This window comes from Chelonia mydas, chromosome 2, assembly GCF_015237465.2.
Source record: "Chelonia mydas isolate rCheMyd1 chromosome 2, rCheMyd1.pri.v2, whole genome shotgun sequence".
Classification (NCBI taxonomy): domain Eukaryota; kingdom Metazoa; phylum Chordata; order Testudines; family Cheloniidae; genus Chelonia; species Chelonia mydas.
The window spans coordinates 226,472,264-226,492,729 of NC_057850.1; the positions used below are offsets into that span (position 1 = coordinate 226,472,264).

Below are 20,466 nucleotides of genomic sequence, written 5' to 3' on the forward strand. Positions count from 1 at the left end.
ACAGTTTGAAAATAAGCGATCTTCATCTGCCCGGAGTCTAAAGTTATATGTTAGCTAATTTTTTTAAAATTTCCACTGCTAAGGTGAGTACAAGCTAAATTTACATTCTAGAAGGATACTATTATTTGATTGTATCACTTTAAATAATAAATGACAAAGCACAATCTGGTAATAAAAGTAATAATGATAATTACTCAAGCCAGGACTGGCTAGGCATTTTAGACCTCACTACTCAAAGAATTAAATTTAAGCATAAAAGAGAAATAAAATTATGAAAGGCACAGAGCAGTCAAAAAACTAAAATAACAGTACTGTAATAATTAATGAACTTTGAAAGAATAAAATTAGAGAATATATATATGTGCATTGCGCATTTTGACAGGAAGTACCAAGAAGTAACAACAACAATAATAATACAACTGTGTGAGAGAGAGAGAGATTGTGTGTGTTTGGGGGGAGTGTGTAAGGGAGACTCTGTGTGTAAATGTGTGTGTGTTGGGGAGTGTGAGAGAGAGTGTGTGTCTGTATTGAGGGAGACTGTGTGAGAGGGTGAGTGTTGGGGGCAGTGTGTGTGTGTGTGTGTGTGTGCGTGCGCAAGAGTGTGTGTTGGGGGAGTATGTGAGGGAGACTGTATGTGAGAGAGAGCATGTGGGGTAGGGTTGTGTTTGGGAGACTGTGTGTGTGCCTGAGTGTGTCAGCGCACTGTCTCTTTAAGCTGAGCATTCAGGAGCCTGAACACTCCGCAGCTCCCACTCCTGAGCCAGAAGCACCAGCCCAGACAAGCTCCCTGTCACCCCACCCCAGCTCAGCAGAGACCCACTCAGGCATGGCCACCTCTAACATCAGGTGAGCTCCTCAAGCGCCCTCCAACCATGGATCAGCTTCCCAAAAAAGAGGATACTGCAGTGGTGGCAGGAGCTGGGCTGCTGGAGAGCAGCTGGCTGGGCACCCAGCTCTGGGATGGGTGGCTATGGGAGAGCTAAAGCAAATTTTGGGATGGCTATAGCCCCTGCAAGCAGGGCCGGCTCCAGCATTTTTGCCTCCCCAAGCAGCAAAGAAAAACCCAACAACTTGCCACTGAATGGGGAGGCGGAATCCTACCCACCAAACACGGAGGCGTAGTGATGGTGCAGCTGCCGAATTGCCGCCAGCGACTGAAGAAGAGTCGCGTCCCTCCGCCGAATCGCTGCAGAGCGCTAAACATGCTGAGACGGAGCAGCCGCCGAATTCCCGCCGCCGCCGAATTCCCGCCGCCGCCACCCAGGGCGGATTGCCGCCGCAGAGCCCGACGTCCTGCCGCCCCTTTACATTTGCCTCCCCAGGCACCTGCTTGGTTTGCTGGTGCCTGGAGCCGGCCCTGCCCGCAAGACCCACCCCCAGCATCGCCCCTGTTTGTGAAATTGTAATGTGGTATGAAACTCCGGGGAGGGCAGGTGCTCCTCTAGGGGGAGCCCTCTCTGAGTGGAACCCCTGAAGGAACTCCAAGCCATGAGAGAACTGTGTGATTGAACTATAAAGACATTTTGGGATTAGGCCCCTTTAATCTTACATCCAGGCTGGGCAATGGACCTGAAACTGTGGCAGGAAGCTGGAAGAGGTCCACAAGAGTTGAGCCAGTATAGACTGTTCAGACTATGGGGCCACTCTTGAACTGAAGGGACAGAGGTAGGAAGTAGCCCAGAGCAGTAGATTAGACTTTGTGTTGGGAGAGTCCTGCTGGCATTTAGTCACACAGGGTCCTGGACTGGGACCCAGTGGAGAGGGAAGGCCTGGGTCCCCCTACCACACCTTCTTAAGGACTGAGGCACCTCTACTAGGGAAGCAAGGGGCCAGAAGTCAGGTGCTCCAACCAGTAGGCCCCCTGGCCCTCCAAGCACCCTATTACAATATGCAATACTGGTTTGTATAAATCTGAAGTTCCATACAGTCACTTGAACACCAAAATGCCATTGTCAAACAAATTGCACAAAAGAGCCTGTGAAATTTGTCTATTTATAGTGTGCCAGCTCCATGAAATCCGTAACACCTCAATAATATAAATTATGCAAAAATCTCAAAATATACTAGTGCTAGTAGAACTAGCTCTTAGTTCACAGGGGTTTTTTAGGCCTTATATTTCAGCAAAGTTTTACTATTAATTTATAACATCACTGCCATCTATTGGACACGAAAAGAAATTATTCCATGCTGGACAACTCATTTTAGAACCTGCATTTTATATGGCTCTATTCCTATATTAACCTTTTAAAATAGATCTCTATCTTATTGCCTTTCATTTTTATAGGATAACCTAGCCATACTGTAGACAATTATTAAAAGTAAAATGAAACTAGTTAGATACACTCTGAGGTAATGTGGGCTTAAACATGTTAAATATGCAAGCTGGTAAGGCATAAACTGATCTGACTCTCTCTCCTATCTTGAGTGTTGTTTCAGTATGTATATCATTTTATAGTTGTCTTAGTAATGCTGGTTACATTTGAATTTTAGGCATCTACTAGACTTATCATCAAGGAAGAAATAAGCTCTTAAATAGATTTAAGATTTAACACCTGTGTTAAATCATTCACACTATCTATAAAAATGAGGATATTATTATCATCTAAAATATATATTTTTGATTGTTGTAAGTGCAAAATATAGGGTTTTCAGCTAAAGATTTATTTGAGGGAGGAGGGAGAAAAACAGGTTATTGAGGGTGCATCAAGGGCTGAAGAGAGTTGTAGTACATACATGATTTCTTGTGTGATAGAACACAAATCCAGGTGACCACTACTGACTTGCCAGGGATCTTCTAAATAATACATCAGGATTCTGGGGATCACAGAACATCATCCCAAGAAGAGCAAGGTTACCAGACTAGAGGGTTTAAATTTTTTCATTTTCATTTTAATTTTTAATTGAACTCAGGAGGGCTACTCATTTTGGTAAAATTCTATCCATCTAGGTAACTGTATGGTCTCTATAACTGTAGTATCTAAGCACCTTTTTACTTACATGTATAAGTGTTTGCAGGATCTGGACCTTAGGCTGTAAGGTCCAGGTCAGGAACTTGCTGCTTGTCAAAAAGGCTCATCTAGAGTGTGATCCAGTGTCCTCCGAAGTCAAGGGGAGTTCCACCATTAATTTCAGTGGGCATTGGATCAAGCCTCTGTTGAAATTCATTTGTCTGCTGACCCAGCTCAACTACTGGTCCATTGTATCTGGACAATGCTTTATAAATAATAACAAAATGGACCTTTCCTGTGCTGAGAACCCAACCACTGTTTTTAAAGAAGTGCTTTCAATATCCAGTGAAGATACAGACAACGAGTGCTTAAAAATGCATAGCTGTCAAGGGAAGAAACGTTAAGTAACCTGTTTGTTTACATTTGGAATGTATGTCTTCATCAGTAGCCCAGCTAGTGCCCTGCCCTGCATCCCCATTAAATGGTAAAAGCATAAAACTATATTGTACAGATATTTTAATTTTTAATATGTTGCATTTTATTTGGTGTTCTGTTAAAAGTGTGCTAGGGAGTGCCTGATGATGGAAGCTATGAGAGAAGGGAAAGTTTAAACAAAGCCCTTGTCTCTCTCAAGTCATAGATTGGGTCTGACTCACACAAGTTAGATTAACATGAAAGAATTATTACCATACAAAATAATCTTTTAGAATTAACATAGAAGTATCAATGTACAAAAATACATAAGAAAATACTTGATCTATTATTGAGTATGCATACAAATTGCAAGATCTCTTCTGAGTGCTAAATTTTAAAACAGTGGTGTGTGATAATTTATAATATTACAGATTTTATTGTTTTTCCTAGTTTAAATGTCTCTTATAACTGAAGTTTGTACTCCTGAAAGAGGAATCTACAGCAGAATTTTACTAGCTGTATTGTATGAAGGTAATATGTCTTAATACTGACCCCTAGTGAAAATCAGAGTGAATTATTTCTTGTGGTACTATTAGCTTTAAAAGTAGACAGATTTTTGTTTGGTTTAGCTGTTAAATATTATTATTATTTTTACATTTTCACCCAAAGACTCTATTCTGCTAGGCACTGTACAAAACACACACAGTTAGTCCTTGCCCTGAACATCTTATTGTTTTAGTTTGGGTTTATTGTTCTCATAGGTGCTTTGCAGAGAGGAAAGAAAGAATAGTCTCTACCCAAAGCAGTTCAGTCTGTGTATAACCACATTGTGACGGAATGTGACTAAAATTGATTTGGTTTTGACCAATAAAATCTGTAAAATTGCACTAATAAAGTAGAACTGAAGCAGTAATTTCCATTCAAAACTGGAAAATGCATCACTCTAAAAAATACTCAATTGAAATCTAATGCCATAATAGCTTTCAGAAATGGGTAATCATCTGCAGCCTTAAGATAATGCCCGGTGACAGACACAAAGACCCCATAGCTATAAGTTCAAATTGCCTTCCCTTGTGCAGTATTAGAGGTATTACCTCAGCCAAATGCTGTTTTTTGTTTTTTTTTCACTTGACACACAAATGCCTGGCTATATGGAGGAGTCCCTCCTCTTAGATAGGGTTACTGTAGGTGCTTTGCTAACCAGCACTCCTTGCTGCAGCATTCTTTGATGGTACAGAGGAGTTACCCTTTGTTGGTGACTTTTCTGTTTTTGACTTGGTGTTGCTCATCTTTTGATGACAATTCAACTCTGAAACAATTTAGGGACACACTGGTGACAGAGAACTCTTCTATGCCACAGAAAATTTGTTCATCTCCCTCCATCCCACAGAAACCATAGAATCATAGAAATGTAGGGCTGGAATGGACCTCAAGAAGTCCTCAAGTCCAGCCCCCTGCGCAGAGGCATGACCAAATAAATTTAGACCATCCCTGACAGGTGTTTGTCCAACCTGTTCTTAAAACCCTCCAATGATGGGGATTCCACAACGTCTCTTGGAAGTCTATTCCAGTGCTTAACTACCCTTATAGTTAGAAAGTTTTTCCTAAAATATAACCTAAATCTCCATTGCTGCAGGCACATTACTTCTTGTCCTACTTTCAGTGGACATGGAGAATGATTGATCACCATCCTCTTTATAACAACTTTTAACACATTTGAAGACTGTTAATAGGTCTCCCCTCAGTCTTCTTTTCTCAAGAATGAACATAGCTAGTTTTTTAACCTTTCATCATAGGTCAGGTTTTCTAAATGTTCTATCATTTTTGATGCCATACTACCTTGAGATACAGGCCTCCTGAGTACCTAATCTGGAGGAGGCATTTGTGTAGTAGTTATACATGTCAAAAATGATTCCAAACAGGAAAGAGAGTGACTTTAAATTGGAAGGATAATGATTACGTACAGACCCTATCCAATGGAAGGTGGCAGTATCTGTTGGACCATAACACCCTCTTTCCCTCAAGCCCTTGCAATGTGATCACTGTCCTTGTTAGCTGCAGAGGACTGGGACTACCTTCAGAGCTGATAGACAGCAATCCTTAACTGACCACATTGAGTTCCCACTGAATGACAAGAAGCTGTCTCTTTCTAGGTTGGAGACTATTAGAGTTGGGAGTCAAACTTGTTTTTCATATAGCAGTGCAGGGTATATCTACCCTCTTCTTACTGCATGCCATTGATAGGGTATTCAGTAATATACATTGAGATACAATTTCTCATTGTGGTGAATTTTTTTAATGAATTAAAGATGCCAGGGCTTTCTGAATATTACGTTTAAATGTTAGTAAATAATCTGATGAGGCAGATTTTCTGATGCTCTTGTATATTTCTTACATAGGTATTTATACATTAAAAAAATGTATTAAAAGAACTTTATTTAAGTTGCAGAGCCAAACAGTGACAATTAGGGTATGGCAGATTTACAGTTGTCCATGCAATCTTAATTCAGCCCTCTTGTGAATCCATCATGTGCACTGAGTGTTGCAGGGGTCCTGCAGGAAAAAAGAGTATGTGATCATGTAATTAAAGGTTTCATCATAAAGCATGTGCTCAAGGGCTTAGAACTAAGGTTGCACAGGCAGCCTTAATTCTGGCATTTCCTAATTCCTAATTACTGAGTGCTTGACTGCCAATTTAATAATGTTCTTTAACCATAGTATTTTATATGTAATTTCTTAGTTTATTTTAAAGGGAAAAACAAATTCTGTAACAGTCCCTCCATCACGCGACAACAGCAGGTTTTGAACCTTCTGTGTAGCAACACAGACTACTACCATTTGAGTTACATTAACTGTTGGAAGGATAAGGCTGTGATCCCAGAAGGGAGGATGGGCTGCTAAGGCCAGGTGCTGGATGTCCGGAAGACTGGCCTGGCATAACTCTGTTTCCTTCCCATGGGTCTGGGGAAGCTCCTACCTTATTTGGTGCCCCCAAAGGAGGAGATGGGCCACCCAGATGCTGGGTCCAGGGAGTGGTTGTGGGGAGCCGGTTGTGGCTTTGTCGTCTTTTCTCCTGACCCGCAATGCTGCAGCTGCTCTGGCAGCTCCCAGACGTTCCGATTGCAGAGTTTGTTGCTTTTGCTTCGAATGTTCATGCTACTATAATTTTCCTGAGCAACACAGGCAAGCTAAACATAAATGGAATTTCAAGGGACAAAGAAAAAGGCCATTTTCTAACCAAAGGGCTTTCTCTCTGCTGCATTCAAAGCCCTTCTGCAAATAATGGAGGTGTTAGAGCTCCTCCAAAAAAAGATTGCAAAATCTTTTATTATGTAAAGAGTGAGGCAGTCTAAATAGGGGATTCACTACCATTTCCTCATGTAATATGGATTTGAATTTCAGTATACTATGGTGTTATAATTGAGCTCTTTGTAACTATTTCAGGTAAATTTAATGACAGATATTAGAATGTATCAATGGGCTTCTAAATGGGTCAGCTGTTCCAGTCCCTGCCAACCAAGGGAGCTTAAGACCTGGTTGCCTCAGGATTGCTAGGTTTATTGTCTTTTTAACCAGGTACCTGTCACTAACAAAAACAGGAACAGAGTTTTTGGGCCTGAACCAGTGAATGAATATTTCTTGTTTACTGATATCAAAATTGTAAACTTATTATTTATTATTTCCATTGTGGTAGCATATAGTGGCCCCAATCAGAGAGCACAGTACACGCATAATAAATAAATCAGCATTAATCTCTCTTGTACATAACTGAAAACAATGAGAGCTATTTAAGTGATACTGTACATGGTAAACTAATTTATATTAAGCAATAAGTTGCTTTTGGAAATTATTATAGGTCAAAGCAAAGGTGAAGATTTTGATAACCATAAGAGACATGTATTGCATATATATTCCTGTGATTCATTATTCTGATTATATGACAAGACAAATAAAGATTCAACAAAGCACAACATTAAAAAGGAGGAAAAAAGAATATCCTTTGTGAGGGTTTCAGAGTTTTCTTGGGCTTTAAAGTTGTTTTAGAATCAGAAATTATGTAATTGAGCTGGATCTGAAATGCCTAGTGTGGAAATGAAGTTATATGATTTGACATATATAGGCCTAATTTTAAAAAATGTGTTTGTGTAATAAGATGCACATAAATTATGCATAAAATTAGGCAATTATGCACGAAAATTAGGTATATGCATGCATAAATGGCCAGCTAAGCATCTCACACACAATCACGGTAATTTTGCACACAAATTGCAAACATTTTGAAAATGAAGTCCATAAGGAGTTCAGTGTCCCTGTGTGAGAAGATAGTATTTGATTTTTCTGAGCTGTAATTGAGTGAAATCCCACTCTTGATGGAGTGCAGCATAAGAACCTATGAAAAGAATAGAATAGATGTAGGGTAGTGGTGGAAGTGGCACAAAATAAAATTACTTTATAATTTATCTCATGAGTGCCCTGTGTAACCAGTGATGTGGAGCTTCGCCCCCAGATGTAGTTCAGGGACAGATTTTGTGAGACACAATTTGTCTCCAAGCTTACTGGTGCACAAGGGGCAAGCACAGTCTCCACCCATACTTTTGAACAGTGCTACCTACTTGCCCCATTGTTCTGGGCCTTCTCTGCAAGGTGGCCTGGACACAGGAGGCAGGGCTATGAGGCCACCTCCTTGCTGTCCTGTTTGGGGAGATATGTGTTGCATTGCAGTTGCTCAGTCATGCTTGGGGCTGCAATTGTCCCTGACCCTTCCCTTCAGGGGAAGGAGAGGAGAACATCTCCTTGGACCCTTCCTTTCACACATACTCACCAGGGACTGTCTAGCCTCAAGCTTGGAGAACTCCTGTGCATTCACTTCATTCACTTATTCTCAAAATAAGTGTAAAGGATTCATAGCTCTGTATTTCATGCCTTTCCTAATCCGTGGTGATTCATAGATTCTAAGACCAGAAGGGACCATTATGATAATCTAGTTTGACCTCCTGAATAACACAGGCCATAGAACTTCCCTGATATAATTCCTAGAGCATATGTTTTAGGAAAACATCCAATTTTGATTTAAAAATTGTCATTGATGAAGAATCCACCACAACCCTTGTTGATTCTCACTGTCAAAAATTTACAGCTTATTTCCAGTTTAAATTTGTTTAGCTTCAGCCTCCAGCCATTGGACCGTGCTATACTTTTCTCTGCAAGATTGAAAAACCCATTATTAAATATTTGTTCCCCAGGTAGATACTTATAGACTATTCAAGTCACCCCTTAACTTTCTCTTTGTTAAGCTAAATAGATTGAGCTCATTGAGCCTATCACTATAGGGCATGTTTTCTAATCCTTTAACCATTCTTGTGGTTTTTCTCTGAACCCTCTCCAATTTATCAACATCCTTCTTGACTGTGGGCACCAGAACTGGACACAATATTCCAGCAGTAATCACACCAGTGCCAAATACAGAGGTAAAATAACCATTCTACTCCTACTCAAGAGTCCCTGTTTATGCATCCCAGAATTTCATTAGTTCTTTAGCCACAGTATAGCATTGGGAGCTCATGTTCAGCTGACTATCCACCTCAACTCCTACATCTTTTTCGGAGTCACTGCTTCCCAGGATAGAGTACCCCATTCTGTAAGTGTGGCCTACGTTCTTTGTTTCTAGATTTATACATTTACATTTAACTGTATTAAAATACATATTGTTTGCTTGTGTCCTTTTTACCAAGCGATCCTGATCACTCTAAATCAGTGACTTGCCCTCTTCATTATTTACCACTCCCCCGATTTTTATGTCAGGTGAAAACGTTATCAGTGATGATTTTATGTTTTCTTCCAGGTCATTGATAAAAATGTTAAATAGCATAAGGCCAAGAACCGGTCCCTGCAGGATCCCACTGAAAACACACCCACTTGATGACAGTTCCCCATTTACAATTACATTATGAGACCTGTAATTTAGCCAGTTTTTAATTTCGTGCTTGCCATGTTAATTTTATATTGTTCTAGTTTGTGTCCTCAATACCGTGGCTAGCATCGACTTACAGAGCGGTGCACTCTGGGTAGCTATCCCACAGTTCCTGCAGTCTCTGCTGCCCATTGGAATTCTGGGTTAAGCTCCCAATACCTGATGGGGCAAAAACAATGTCAAGGGTGGTTTTGGGTACATGTCATCATTCGCCTCTCCCTCCCTTCCTCCCTCCGTGAAAGCAACGGAAGACAATCGTTTCACGCCTTTTTTCCTGGGTTACCCATGCAGACACCATACCACGGCAAGCATGGAGCCGGTTCAGCTCACCGCTGCTGTGTTGAGCATTGTAAACACCTCGCACATTATCCTGGAGTATGTGCAGAACCGGGTGAAGAGATGCCAGCACGAGGACGATTGTGATGAGGACATGGACACAGACGTTCCTGAAAGCATGGACTGTGGCAATTGGGACATCATGGTGGCATTGGGGCTGGTTGATACAGTGGAATGCCGATTCTGGGTCCGGCAAACAAGCACAGACTGGTGGGACTGCATAGTGTTGCAGGTATGGGATGATTCACAATGGCTGCAAAACTTTCGCATGCGTAAGGCCACTTTCCTTGAACTTTGTGAGTTGCTTTCCCCCTCCCTGAAGCGCAGGAATACCAAGATGAGAGCTGCCCTGACAGTTGAGAAGTGAGTGGTGATAGCCTGTGGAAGCTTGCAACGCCTGACTGCTACGGGTCACTCAGGAATCAATTTGGAATGGGCAAGTCTACTGTGGGGACTGCTGTGATCCAAGTAGCCAATGCAATCAATCATCAAGTATCAGAGGGGTAGCCTTGTTAGTCTGGATCTGTAAAAGCAGCAGAGAGTCCTGTGGCACCTTATAGACTAACAGACATATTGGAGCATGAGCTTTCGTGGGTGAATACCCACTTAGTCAGATGCATGTGACGTTCTGCTATCAAGGGTAGTGACTCTGGGAAATGTGCAGGTCATACTGGATGGCTTTGCTGCAGTGGGGTTCCCTAACTGTGGTGGGGCAATAGACGGAACACATATCCCTATCTTGGCACTGGACCACTTTGCCAACCAATACGTAAACCGCATGGGATACTTCTCAATGGTGCTGCAAGCACTGGTGGATCACAAGGGACGTTTCACCGACATCAGCGTGGGATGGCCGGGAAAGGTGCATGACGCGTGCATCTTCAGAAACTCTGGTCTGTTTGGAACGTACTTCCCAGACTGGAAAATTACTGTTGGGGAAGTTGAAATGCCAATAGTTATCCTTGGGGACCCGGCCTACCCCTTGCTTCCATGGCTCATGAAGCCGTACACAGACAGGCACCCTGGACAGTAGTCAGGAGCTGTTCAACTATAGGCTGAGCAAGTGCAGAATGGTGGTAGAATGTGCCTTTGGATGTTTAAAAGCTCGCTGGCGCTGTTTGCTGACAAGATTAGACCTCAGCACAACCAACAATCCCATTGTTATTGCTGCTTGATGTGTGCTCCATAATATCTGTGAGAGTAAGGGGGAGACGTTTATGGAGGGGTGGGAGGTTTAGGCAAATCTCCTAGCGGCCGATTTGGAGCAGCCAAACATTAGAAGAGCACAGCTAGGTGTGCTGCACATCAGAGAGGCTTTGAAAACCAGTTTCATGACTGGCCAGGCTATGGTGTGACAGCTGTGTGTGTTTCTCCTTGCTGCAAACCCGCCCTCTTTGTTGATTTTAATTCCCTGTAAGCCAGCTACCCTCCCACTTTCGATCACAGCTGGCAAAGGAAATATAGTAACTATTGTTTTGAAACCATGCATTTTTTCTTTATTAATTAAAAAAGAAGTGAGATAACTGACAAGGTAGCCCGGGTGGGGTGGGGTGCGGGAGAAGGGAAAGACAAGGCCACATTGCTTATTGTAGCCACGCTACAAATCAAAACCATTTGAATGACAGCCTTCTGTTGCTTGGGCCATCCTGTGGAGTGGAGTGTCTGGGTGCCCGGAGCCTCCCCCTGTGTACTTGGGCATCTGGGTGGGGAGGATATGGAACTTGGGGAGGAGGGCAGGCAGTTATACAACAGATGCAGCAGGGGTCTGTGCTCTTGTTGGCTTTCCTGCAGCTCCAACAGACGCTTCATCATGTCCATTTGCTCTCCCATTAGCCTCAGCATCGCCTCCTGCCTCTGCTCTTCACGCTCACTTAATGCTTTCCTGGCCTCTGCCACTGAATGCCTCCATGCATTAAGCTGTGCCCTATCAGTACGGAGGACTGCATGAGCTCAGAAAACATGTCATCGCAAGTGTGTTTTTTTCGCCTTCTAATCTGCGATAACCTCAGGGACGGAGATGATAGGGGGAGCATAGAAACATCTGCACCTGGGGGGAGATAAAAAGGGAGAGTAAAATTTAAGAGGATACATTTCTGAGAACAAAGGGGAGACTCTTTCACAGTGAATCATGCAATTCACAGCACACAGCACATGTGCTTTAGGTACAAGGTCGCATTTTGCCTTTTATATCGAGCGCCTGCCAGGATGGTGACACATCACACACTGCTGGGCAACAGAATTCAGTTTCCAGGCAGCCATGGTAAGCCTTTTGGTATGTGGGGTTGGCTTCTTCCGCCTTCATAACATGTGGGAATCGTTTCAAACTGCAGCGCCATCCTTTCCCATAGCAAGCAGTGCCAGTTGGGTTTCACCACAGGGGCTGCGGTTTTCGGGTGGATGTGCAGCACACACCTCTCCCTACCCCACCACATGGCTATTCTCTGGGATGATCCCTTCACCTCTCCCCCCACCACGTGGCTATTGTCCGGGATGATCCCTTTTAGCCAAGTGCAAACAACCCAGCATGAACGGGGTCCTTTTACTGTTTCCTTACAAAAATTCCCCTATTTCAACCAGGTGACCATGAATGATATCACTCTCCTGACACAGAAAGATAAAGACCGAATGTTGCTTGAATGCGACCAAAACCCAGGACCATTCGCTGCCATGCTTTGTGCTGCAATGATTCCAGACTACTTGCTACTGGCTTGGCATGGTAAAGTGTCCTACCATGGAGGACGAAATAAGACAACCCTCTCCAGAAACCTTCTGCAAAGGCTTTCAGAGTACCTCCAGGAGAGCTTCATGGAGATGTCCCTGGAGGATTCCCGCTTCATCCCCAGACACATTAACAGACTTTTCCAGTAGCTGTACTGGCCATGAATGCATCCAGATTCTTCAGGGCAAATCAAACATTAAACACTATTGCTTTTAAACCTTGTACTGTCATTACAAATGTGCATTCACCAGAGGTGCCTTCTCCAGCTTCAGGGTCGGGGATCCCACCTTGGGAGGGTATTGGCTCCAGGGTGATGAAAAGGTCCTGGCTGCCGGGGAGAACGGATTCACCGCTTGCCTGCTGCGCATTCTCCTCCTCCTCCTCTTCCTCATCCACAAAATCCTCCTCCCTGTTGCGTGAGATTCCCCCCTTGCAGGTGTCTGCGGACAGTGGTGGAGTAGTGGTAGGGTACCCCTCTTGTATGCCATGTAGCTGATCATAGAAGCAGCATGTATTGGGCTCTGACCCGGAGCGACCGTTTGCCTCCTTTGTCTTTTGGTAGGCTTGCCAGAGATCCTTAACTTTCACCTGGCACTGCTGTGTGTCCCTGTTGTAGCCTCTCTCCACCATGCCCTGTGCAATTTTGCCATATATATTTGCATTTCTTCTTTTTGATCGGAGTTTAGCCTGCACAGATTCTTCTCTCCATACAGCAATCAGATCCAGTGTCTCCCTACTGGTCCATGCTGGAGTTCGTTTGCGATTCTGGGGGGACTGCATGGTACCTATGCTGCTGAGCTCTCCACGCTGACCAAACAGGAAATGAAATTCAAAATTTCCTGGGGCTTTTACTGTGTACCTGGGTAGTGCATCGGTGTTCAAAGTGCTGTCCAGAACGGTCACATTGGAGCACTCTGGGATAGCTCCCGGAAGCCAATACCGTCGAATTGCGTCTGCACTACCCCAAATTTGTCCCAGCAAGGTCGATTTTTAGCACTACTCCCCTCGCCGAGGAGGAGTACAGAAGTCGATTTGAAGAGCCCTTTAGGTCGACGGAACGGGGTTGGTTGTGTAGACGCATTCATTTTAAAATCGACCTAATGCGGCTAAATTCAACCTAACCCCATAGTGTAGACCAGGGCTTAGTAAGGTGTTCTTAAATGATTCCTAGTTATCATTCACATTTTTCTGATTGAATTCGTCCTCACAGCTCCAGGCCGAATCGCAACTTCAAAGTACTGTCTATATAGCTATTTTTAGAGCACTAGTGCGAGCCCTGCTAGCCCAAATTTGTTGACCCAGGTGTGAGGCTTGCTCCCATTCACTCCAAAATGCTGTTCAGACATATCCGAAGAGATAACAGAAGAAACAGGCTATTGAGAAATCCAGGCAAAAACTCCTTGAGTCTAGATTGTAAGCTGTTTGGGTCGTGGACTGTCTTTTTGTTCTGTATTTCTACAGCACCTAGCATAATGGGGTCCTGGTCCATGAGTAGGGCTCCCAGGTCCTGTGGTAATACAAATAATTAAATAATGAACTAATTTGTTAGATAACACCCTTGTCCTAACAGATAAAGAACTGATTACAGATTTTAATCAAATAAAAATTAATGGTAATTTAGGTACAAGTGATCATCGCTTGATCCGCCCCACCCAACTCCATAGGCTTTGGAGCCTGAGCTCCAGCCCAAGCCACAACTTCAAGGCTCTATCTACAGAACTATTTTTAGAGCACAAGTGTGAGCCTTGCTAGCCTGAGTCTGTCAAGCCGGGATAGGAGGCTTGCTCTCACGTACTCCAAAATACTGTGTAGACATATCCTTTCTTTTGCACCCTCAGGATGCCAATAGTATGAATCAAATTTTCATCAGATCCACACAAAGCATTGTGTTTCTTCCCTCCATGCATCTTGGAAAACCTGTTCTCATTATGGAAGTGTAGCCCATGGTTTTATTGTTAAGTTTGTTTTAAGTTTTGAACTAATAGCAAACCTCTTCATTATGTATGCAGAATACAGCGGTATCTTGTCCAAATTTATAGCACTTACTCTTTGAGTACAGAAGGAATTGCTGAGAATTTTCAAGTAAATCTGTCTTTTTATTTGTGTTAAAATTCATTTGAAAATGGGTCCTTTATGAAATTTAGTACTTAGTGTCAGACCATTACTCTCCGCTGAAGTGATATCATGAGGGGGAAAATGAAAAAAAAAAAAGTGTCTTTAAAATCAGTTTTATCTAATCTGGGAACACAAACACTAAAATGCATTAATCATAATTGTATGTTTATAGCATGGCATCACTACAGGGCAGAGTTAAGATTATTTGAGGGCCTTAATTCTAGAGCGGGGCAGGAAACAGTTTCAGTTTTGATGAATTGGTATTTTTTGACAAAAAGAAGATTAGTCGAAAAATTCCTGACCAGCTCTACTTAACTCTGCCTTTCTTTTAATTGTATCCTTACCTCTGAATTTTCAGGACTTACAATTATTTTTTTAAAGTAGCATTGTATTAGTTTTAATAAAGCTAGCACAAGTAACAATAGTAGTGTAGAGATGGTAGTACGCGCTAGCTGCACAACTACAAGCCCACTGGGGAGCTGGGATACATACTCAGGTTGCTAGCCTGGGCCAACGTATCCACATGACTATTGTTACCTGTGCTAGAGCTAGATTAAAGTTAGCATGGGTAAACCTAATTGTGCTACAATCACACCTTCACTTGTGCCCCAGATCTCCATCTGCAAAAAGGGGATAATAGTACTCCCCTACCTCATAGGGTGTTGGAAGAATAAATCCATTAACAATTGGGAGGCACTCAGATACGACAGTAATGGAAGCTGTATAAGTAGTTACAATCTTCACTTATAGTGTAGACATACCCTAAGTAACTTTCCCAAGGTCACATGGGAAGGTTATGGAAAAGTAAGGAATTAAGCTGAGGTCTCACAAATCCTATGCTAGCACCCTAATCAAATTAGTGGGCTCCTTCTCCTCTCCTGCAAACCCACACTTATGTACTTATGCAGGGTTGGATACAATATTTCCCCTTAGTGTTCGAGCTCCTGTTAAAGCCTGATCTTGCAAGATGTTGCATACACTCAATTCCTGTTGCCTGTTGGTGTCATTTTTACTGGAATTTTTTTCAGTCTACTCCATGTTAGCCTTGATTAGATTTTGGAAGCAGCAAAAACAAAGATACCAAGCTTCAGAACTTTTTACAAAAGTGGAATCTGGGATTGAAACTTAGAGGTCTTATGTTCTGAATGAGATTGCAGAGTGGAAAGATCTGCAGTACTCATATATGTTTTATCAATAGCTTGACTCACTTGTGTGGCATGAATACTTCTTGTCTACTTAATAATTTTGGGCACATGATTGTTTTACAATTGGGAGAACTACCTGAGAGATTGGTATGGATTTTTGACAAGATCCATTCACCGGATTCTTGTTATGGTTAAAAGGAGAGTAGCACATCCAGATTTCTGTTATTAATATGTTGACAGCAAGTTACCGAAGCTAATAAAAAACTGTAAACTTTTCTCAAAAAGAAAAGGAGTACTTGTGGCACCTCAGAGACTAACAAATTTATTTGAGCATAAGCTTTCGTCAGCTACAGCTCACTTCATTGGATGCACGAAAGCTTATGCTCAAATAAATTTGTTAGTCTCTAAGGTGCCACAAGTACTCCTTTTCTTTTGTGAATACAGACTAACACGGCTGCTACTCTGAAACCTGTAAACTTTTCTGTTGCAGTAGCAATGTAGATAAGATCCTGTAATAGGGAGTTGACAGTTTTGAAAGAATATGTACTGCAGTAAAGATCTAAAAATAAGAAAGCACAAGGAAAATTCAGATTGCCATCTGCATATTTCCTGTGTTAACAGCATTGCCAACTTTTGTTTAACAAACAGATCATCCCAATGTAAAATTACTAAGAAAAAATAGTAAATTGGGCATATGCCTCAAGTCATTTGATCAAACAGCATATACAAACTTATAAGAAAAAGAATTCAATTCTTACAGTGATTTCTACTACTGTGTACTACTGCAAGAACCAGTAACATTGATATTAACAATAAGAAAAAAGGAGAATGCACATTAGGACAGGAGAAATTAGAAATCAATCCACAGTTTAGCAGGGGGTGGGGATCCCAGGGAACAAGGGGAATAAACCTGAAGCTATAGAAAGAATAACCATCCCAACGTATTTGAAGGAAGTAAGATATAGTCCTATCAATCCTCTTTTTTTTTGTCTAGGACACTTAGGGAAGTAGACACATTTTTCCCAAAAGGGCGCTATGGTGAGTTGGTAGCCCAGAAACTGTACACATTTTCAACATGAGCAACTCAGAGCTTTGCTGGGAATCACTGCATTTCCGTCCCATCCAATCCAACTTCTCTCTTGAGGGCTCGGATCAGGAAAAATCAGGATTTTAGAACCTTTATAGGTAATGTCAGCTGCTGCTTTCAGGATTTTTTTTCTCCCAGATGTTAGACAGGGAGATGATAATGATGGCATTCCCTATATTGTCCTTATTTCATGGTTAGCGCATAGGTCCTTTTGTTAGACATGGCTTCCTAGAAGATTAGATAGTTCTTTTACAACTTGGGCTTCAGGCTCAAAGTTATTTAGGAATCCTACAAGTCAATATTCTGAGTGTTCACCTGGTTTTCTAGTATTTCCAACCTTCTTTCCATTGCAGACTTATGATTAACAAGAAATTTTTCAAGTCTGGATGATTCTTCTGCTGCTTTTACCCTCTTAGTGCCTGATTCTGATCTCATTTACGCTAGTATCAATCAGGAGCAATGCCATTGACATCCACAGGGTTACATTAGTGTAAAATTGGTGTAAGAGAGAGCACAATGAGGTGCTCTCAATCTGCACATGGTTCAACCATGTTCACCTGTTCCATGGTTCAGTGGTTATCACTTTTTCTGTGTGCTACACCCTAAGATGTCTCAGTGTCAGGGATTCCCTGGTGGCATAAAGCCAGCACAGCACCCCTCTTCCATTCCCTCTCAGTTCCCCCATCTCTGGGGCAGATGATGATTGAGTTGGCTCACAATGTAGTTTTGAGCTGCTACATTTTAAAGTATGTCTCCGCTGCAATGGCCTCCCAAGGGTCCCTTCACCTGCTGGAGATTTCTGGAGCTCAGCCTGTTTTGACCATGTTTCCCACCTGCCCCCAACATACAATGGGCACTGAGAGGGGATGGAAGAGAGCTGCTGTGTTGGCTTAATGCCATCCAGGGAAGTCTACCAGAAAAAATATATCAGTTATTGCTTTATGCACTATAGTCCGCATTTTACAGATCTAGAGGGTTAAGGACTTGATTTTTCAGAGGTGCTGAGCATCTGCAGATCTCCTTGACTGGAAATGGAGTTGCAGATGTTCAGCATCTTTAAAAATCAGGCCATAAGTCTTTTGCTCTAGGCCTCAGAAGGAATCCATGTCTGAGCTGTCATTAGAACTCAGGAGTGTCTGGCTCTTTGTCATCTGTTCACGCTGTGCCTTCCTCAACTCCACCCAATGAAGGAAATGTATTACTGGTATCAGAGTATTTTTCAGGTTAGGTGCATTTATATACTGTAATTCAGAGTTGTACAGACAATCACTGTTGTGTTTTCTAACATTTTATTCACGTACTTTTTGAGCTAAAATATTGATTTGGTTTGTAAATACCTTAAGTTTAAAAAATATATATTTGGCTTTAAAGTAATGATTTCCCCCCTTCCCAATTTAACTAGTGCTGTTGCTGAAGCTGAAGGAATCGAGCCATTAATAAATGTCCTGAGTGCTAAGAGAGATGGGACTGTTGCTAATGCAGCTACAGTACTAACAAATATGGCCACGCAAGAGCCATTACGTTTCAGCATCCAGAGTCGTGGTGTTATGAATGCAATTGTAGAACCACTACAGTCTACCAACAGCCTGGTACAAAGCAAAGCAGCACTCACTGTGGCTGCCCTTGGTTGTGACGCTGATGCAAGAACTGAGGTAAGTCTTACGTTACCTTTTATCTGCTCTGTGGATATTTATTATATTTACTTTTTTAAAATAAAACTGATGTTTGTGTTTTGCTGACTCTGGGACCAACATAATTTAATATGTGTGTCTGAAAAAAATCCTTTATTTTATATAAAGTAAATCAACTTGTGTCTCCTTAATAGATAAATTCTCATTCAGATAAACTTAGTTCAGTTTGGCATGAGCACCTGGAAAAACTGAAATATAGAGGACCCTCTGTAATCTTCATTTCATTGCTGTAGATATACATAAACTGAATGGGCCAAGTTCATCTCTGGTGAAGCTCCAATGATTTCAGTGAGCTTTCACGCCCTATGAAACTTGACCACCAACATTCAGAAACATTTAAAATTAATTTATCCCCCCAAAAGGACCTTTTTGAAGCTTAGAAGCTTCCCTTATTGTTCTTTTACTATACACCTTCAGGCCCTTGTGGCACAGTGATTAACCCTCTATTAGGAGAGTTGGACATGACTCTTGTAAACATAATTCATGGAGAAGACCATTAATCCTTTGGTCAATGGAACCCAGTAAGTGAACCTGTGCCTACTTATTTATCAATGGCTGTGTTTTGACTCTTCTTGCACATACACACCCCATAAATAGAAAACCTTCTCAAGGGTCAAGACAGCTGGTCAGGTCAGGAAATATGGGGCATGGGCTTATCCATTTATCTGTATCTACATACTGAGAACATATTTATCCCTGAAAACTGGAATGACTGATATTTCCATGAGTATTTGGAAAAAGTACTGGAGCACCCCAGGAGAAAGGGTGTTAATGAGACTATGGCATACATACAAGGCAACACAAATTCATATATATTGTGATGTAAATTAGTTGCCAGGAGGCATCAGAACTCTGAGAATGTTTTACAGCTCTCCATGGCAACCTTGGGATGTACATTTTGTACAATTTTTAGAATGTAATCTAATAATTGACAAAGACACTGCCAATAGAATGGGTATGTGTATTTTTCCAGCCCACCCTTAAGCTTCTTTTTCTATTTGGAGCGTGCAATAGATGCAGAAAGCTTGTATGTGGACATTCTGCCAGTCCATTCCATCCACCTGCATAGCTTCTCTTCAGGACTTGAGAGTTTCAGAGGGGTTTGCACAGACCTTCCAGAGTGGGTTGAATGTAACTCTACATGAGCAATGTCTTTATATCTGTTTTTAGTTAAGAAATGCAAGTGGACTTGAACCACTCGTTAAACTGCTACATTCTAAGAATGATGAAGTCAGAAGAAATGCCTGTTGGGCTGTTATGGTTTGTGCAAGCGATGAACTAACAGCAGTTGAACTTTGCAGGCTAGGGTGAGTAGAAGTAGTATCAGCGCTTAGCGGGCATGGTTTGGATGAAGATGCTAACAAAGCTGTTGTTTGTATATTTTTGATTTTATACCAAAGTTAATTGTGCATTTCTTAAAACTAAATTAGTTTCACAATGTAACATTTATTTCAGAAGGAAAGTTATAGATTCTACATGTCAACTATACTAGAAGAAAATAGCTTGAAATGGGGCCTGCCTGCCTGAATTTACAGAAGCATTCTCAGTATTGTTACTATGATGGAACTTAACAAAACTATGTTTAACATTAAAGGTGAACTTATAGAAACAAAATTTAGGGGCCACCATGTAAAGGCCATATACAATTGAGATTAGCACTATGGGCCAGATTCAGCCCAGATGTGAGGAAGTGCAATCCCATTGAGGTCAACAGAATTTTTATATATTGAGATGCGTACAAAAAAAGTGCCTATCCAGGGTTCTGAGTGCCTTTGTCCTATATAAAATACAATCAAGCAAATACCAACAAAATAAATGTAACAGTCTCCCCAGACCTAGGAAGGGAAAAATACCCACCCCAACTACAAACCAAATGATGAAAACCAAACCCTAAAACTCCACCCAGAAACCAACAGGCAGCCATTGCCTCTCACATGGAACACTACTGTAATGTGCTTCTGATGAGAAACTCCACCTAACCAATGAGATACAACATTCTGCATGAGCTGCAGTTCCAGGTTGATTTAAGGTGTAACCCCA

The 20,466-nt window shown here is 41.8% G+C and overlaps 1 protein-coding gene across 6 annotated transcripts in view; it reads left to right on the forward strand.

Annotated features, from left to right (window-relative positions):
• The window catches only part of ARMC3 (armadillo repeat containing 3), a 116,564-nt gene that overhangs the window by 62,041 nt on the left and 34,057 nt on the right, over positions 1-20,466 (forward strand). For 4 of the 6 annotated variants that reach the window (XM_043541321.1, XM_043541319.1, XM_043541320.1 and 1 more), the window contains exons 12-13: positions 18,138-18,387; positions 19,597-19,733. The exons of the other annotated variants lie outside the window; for them this stretch is intronic. In XM_043541321.1, the coding sequence (XP_043397256.1) occupies positions 18,138-18,387; positions 19,597-19,733 (387 nt within the window). The remainder of the gene's footprint in view (positions 1-18,137; positions 18,388-19,596; positions 19,734-20,466) is intronic. 6 annotated transcript variants of the gene reach the window in all.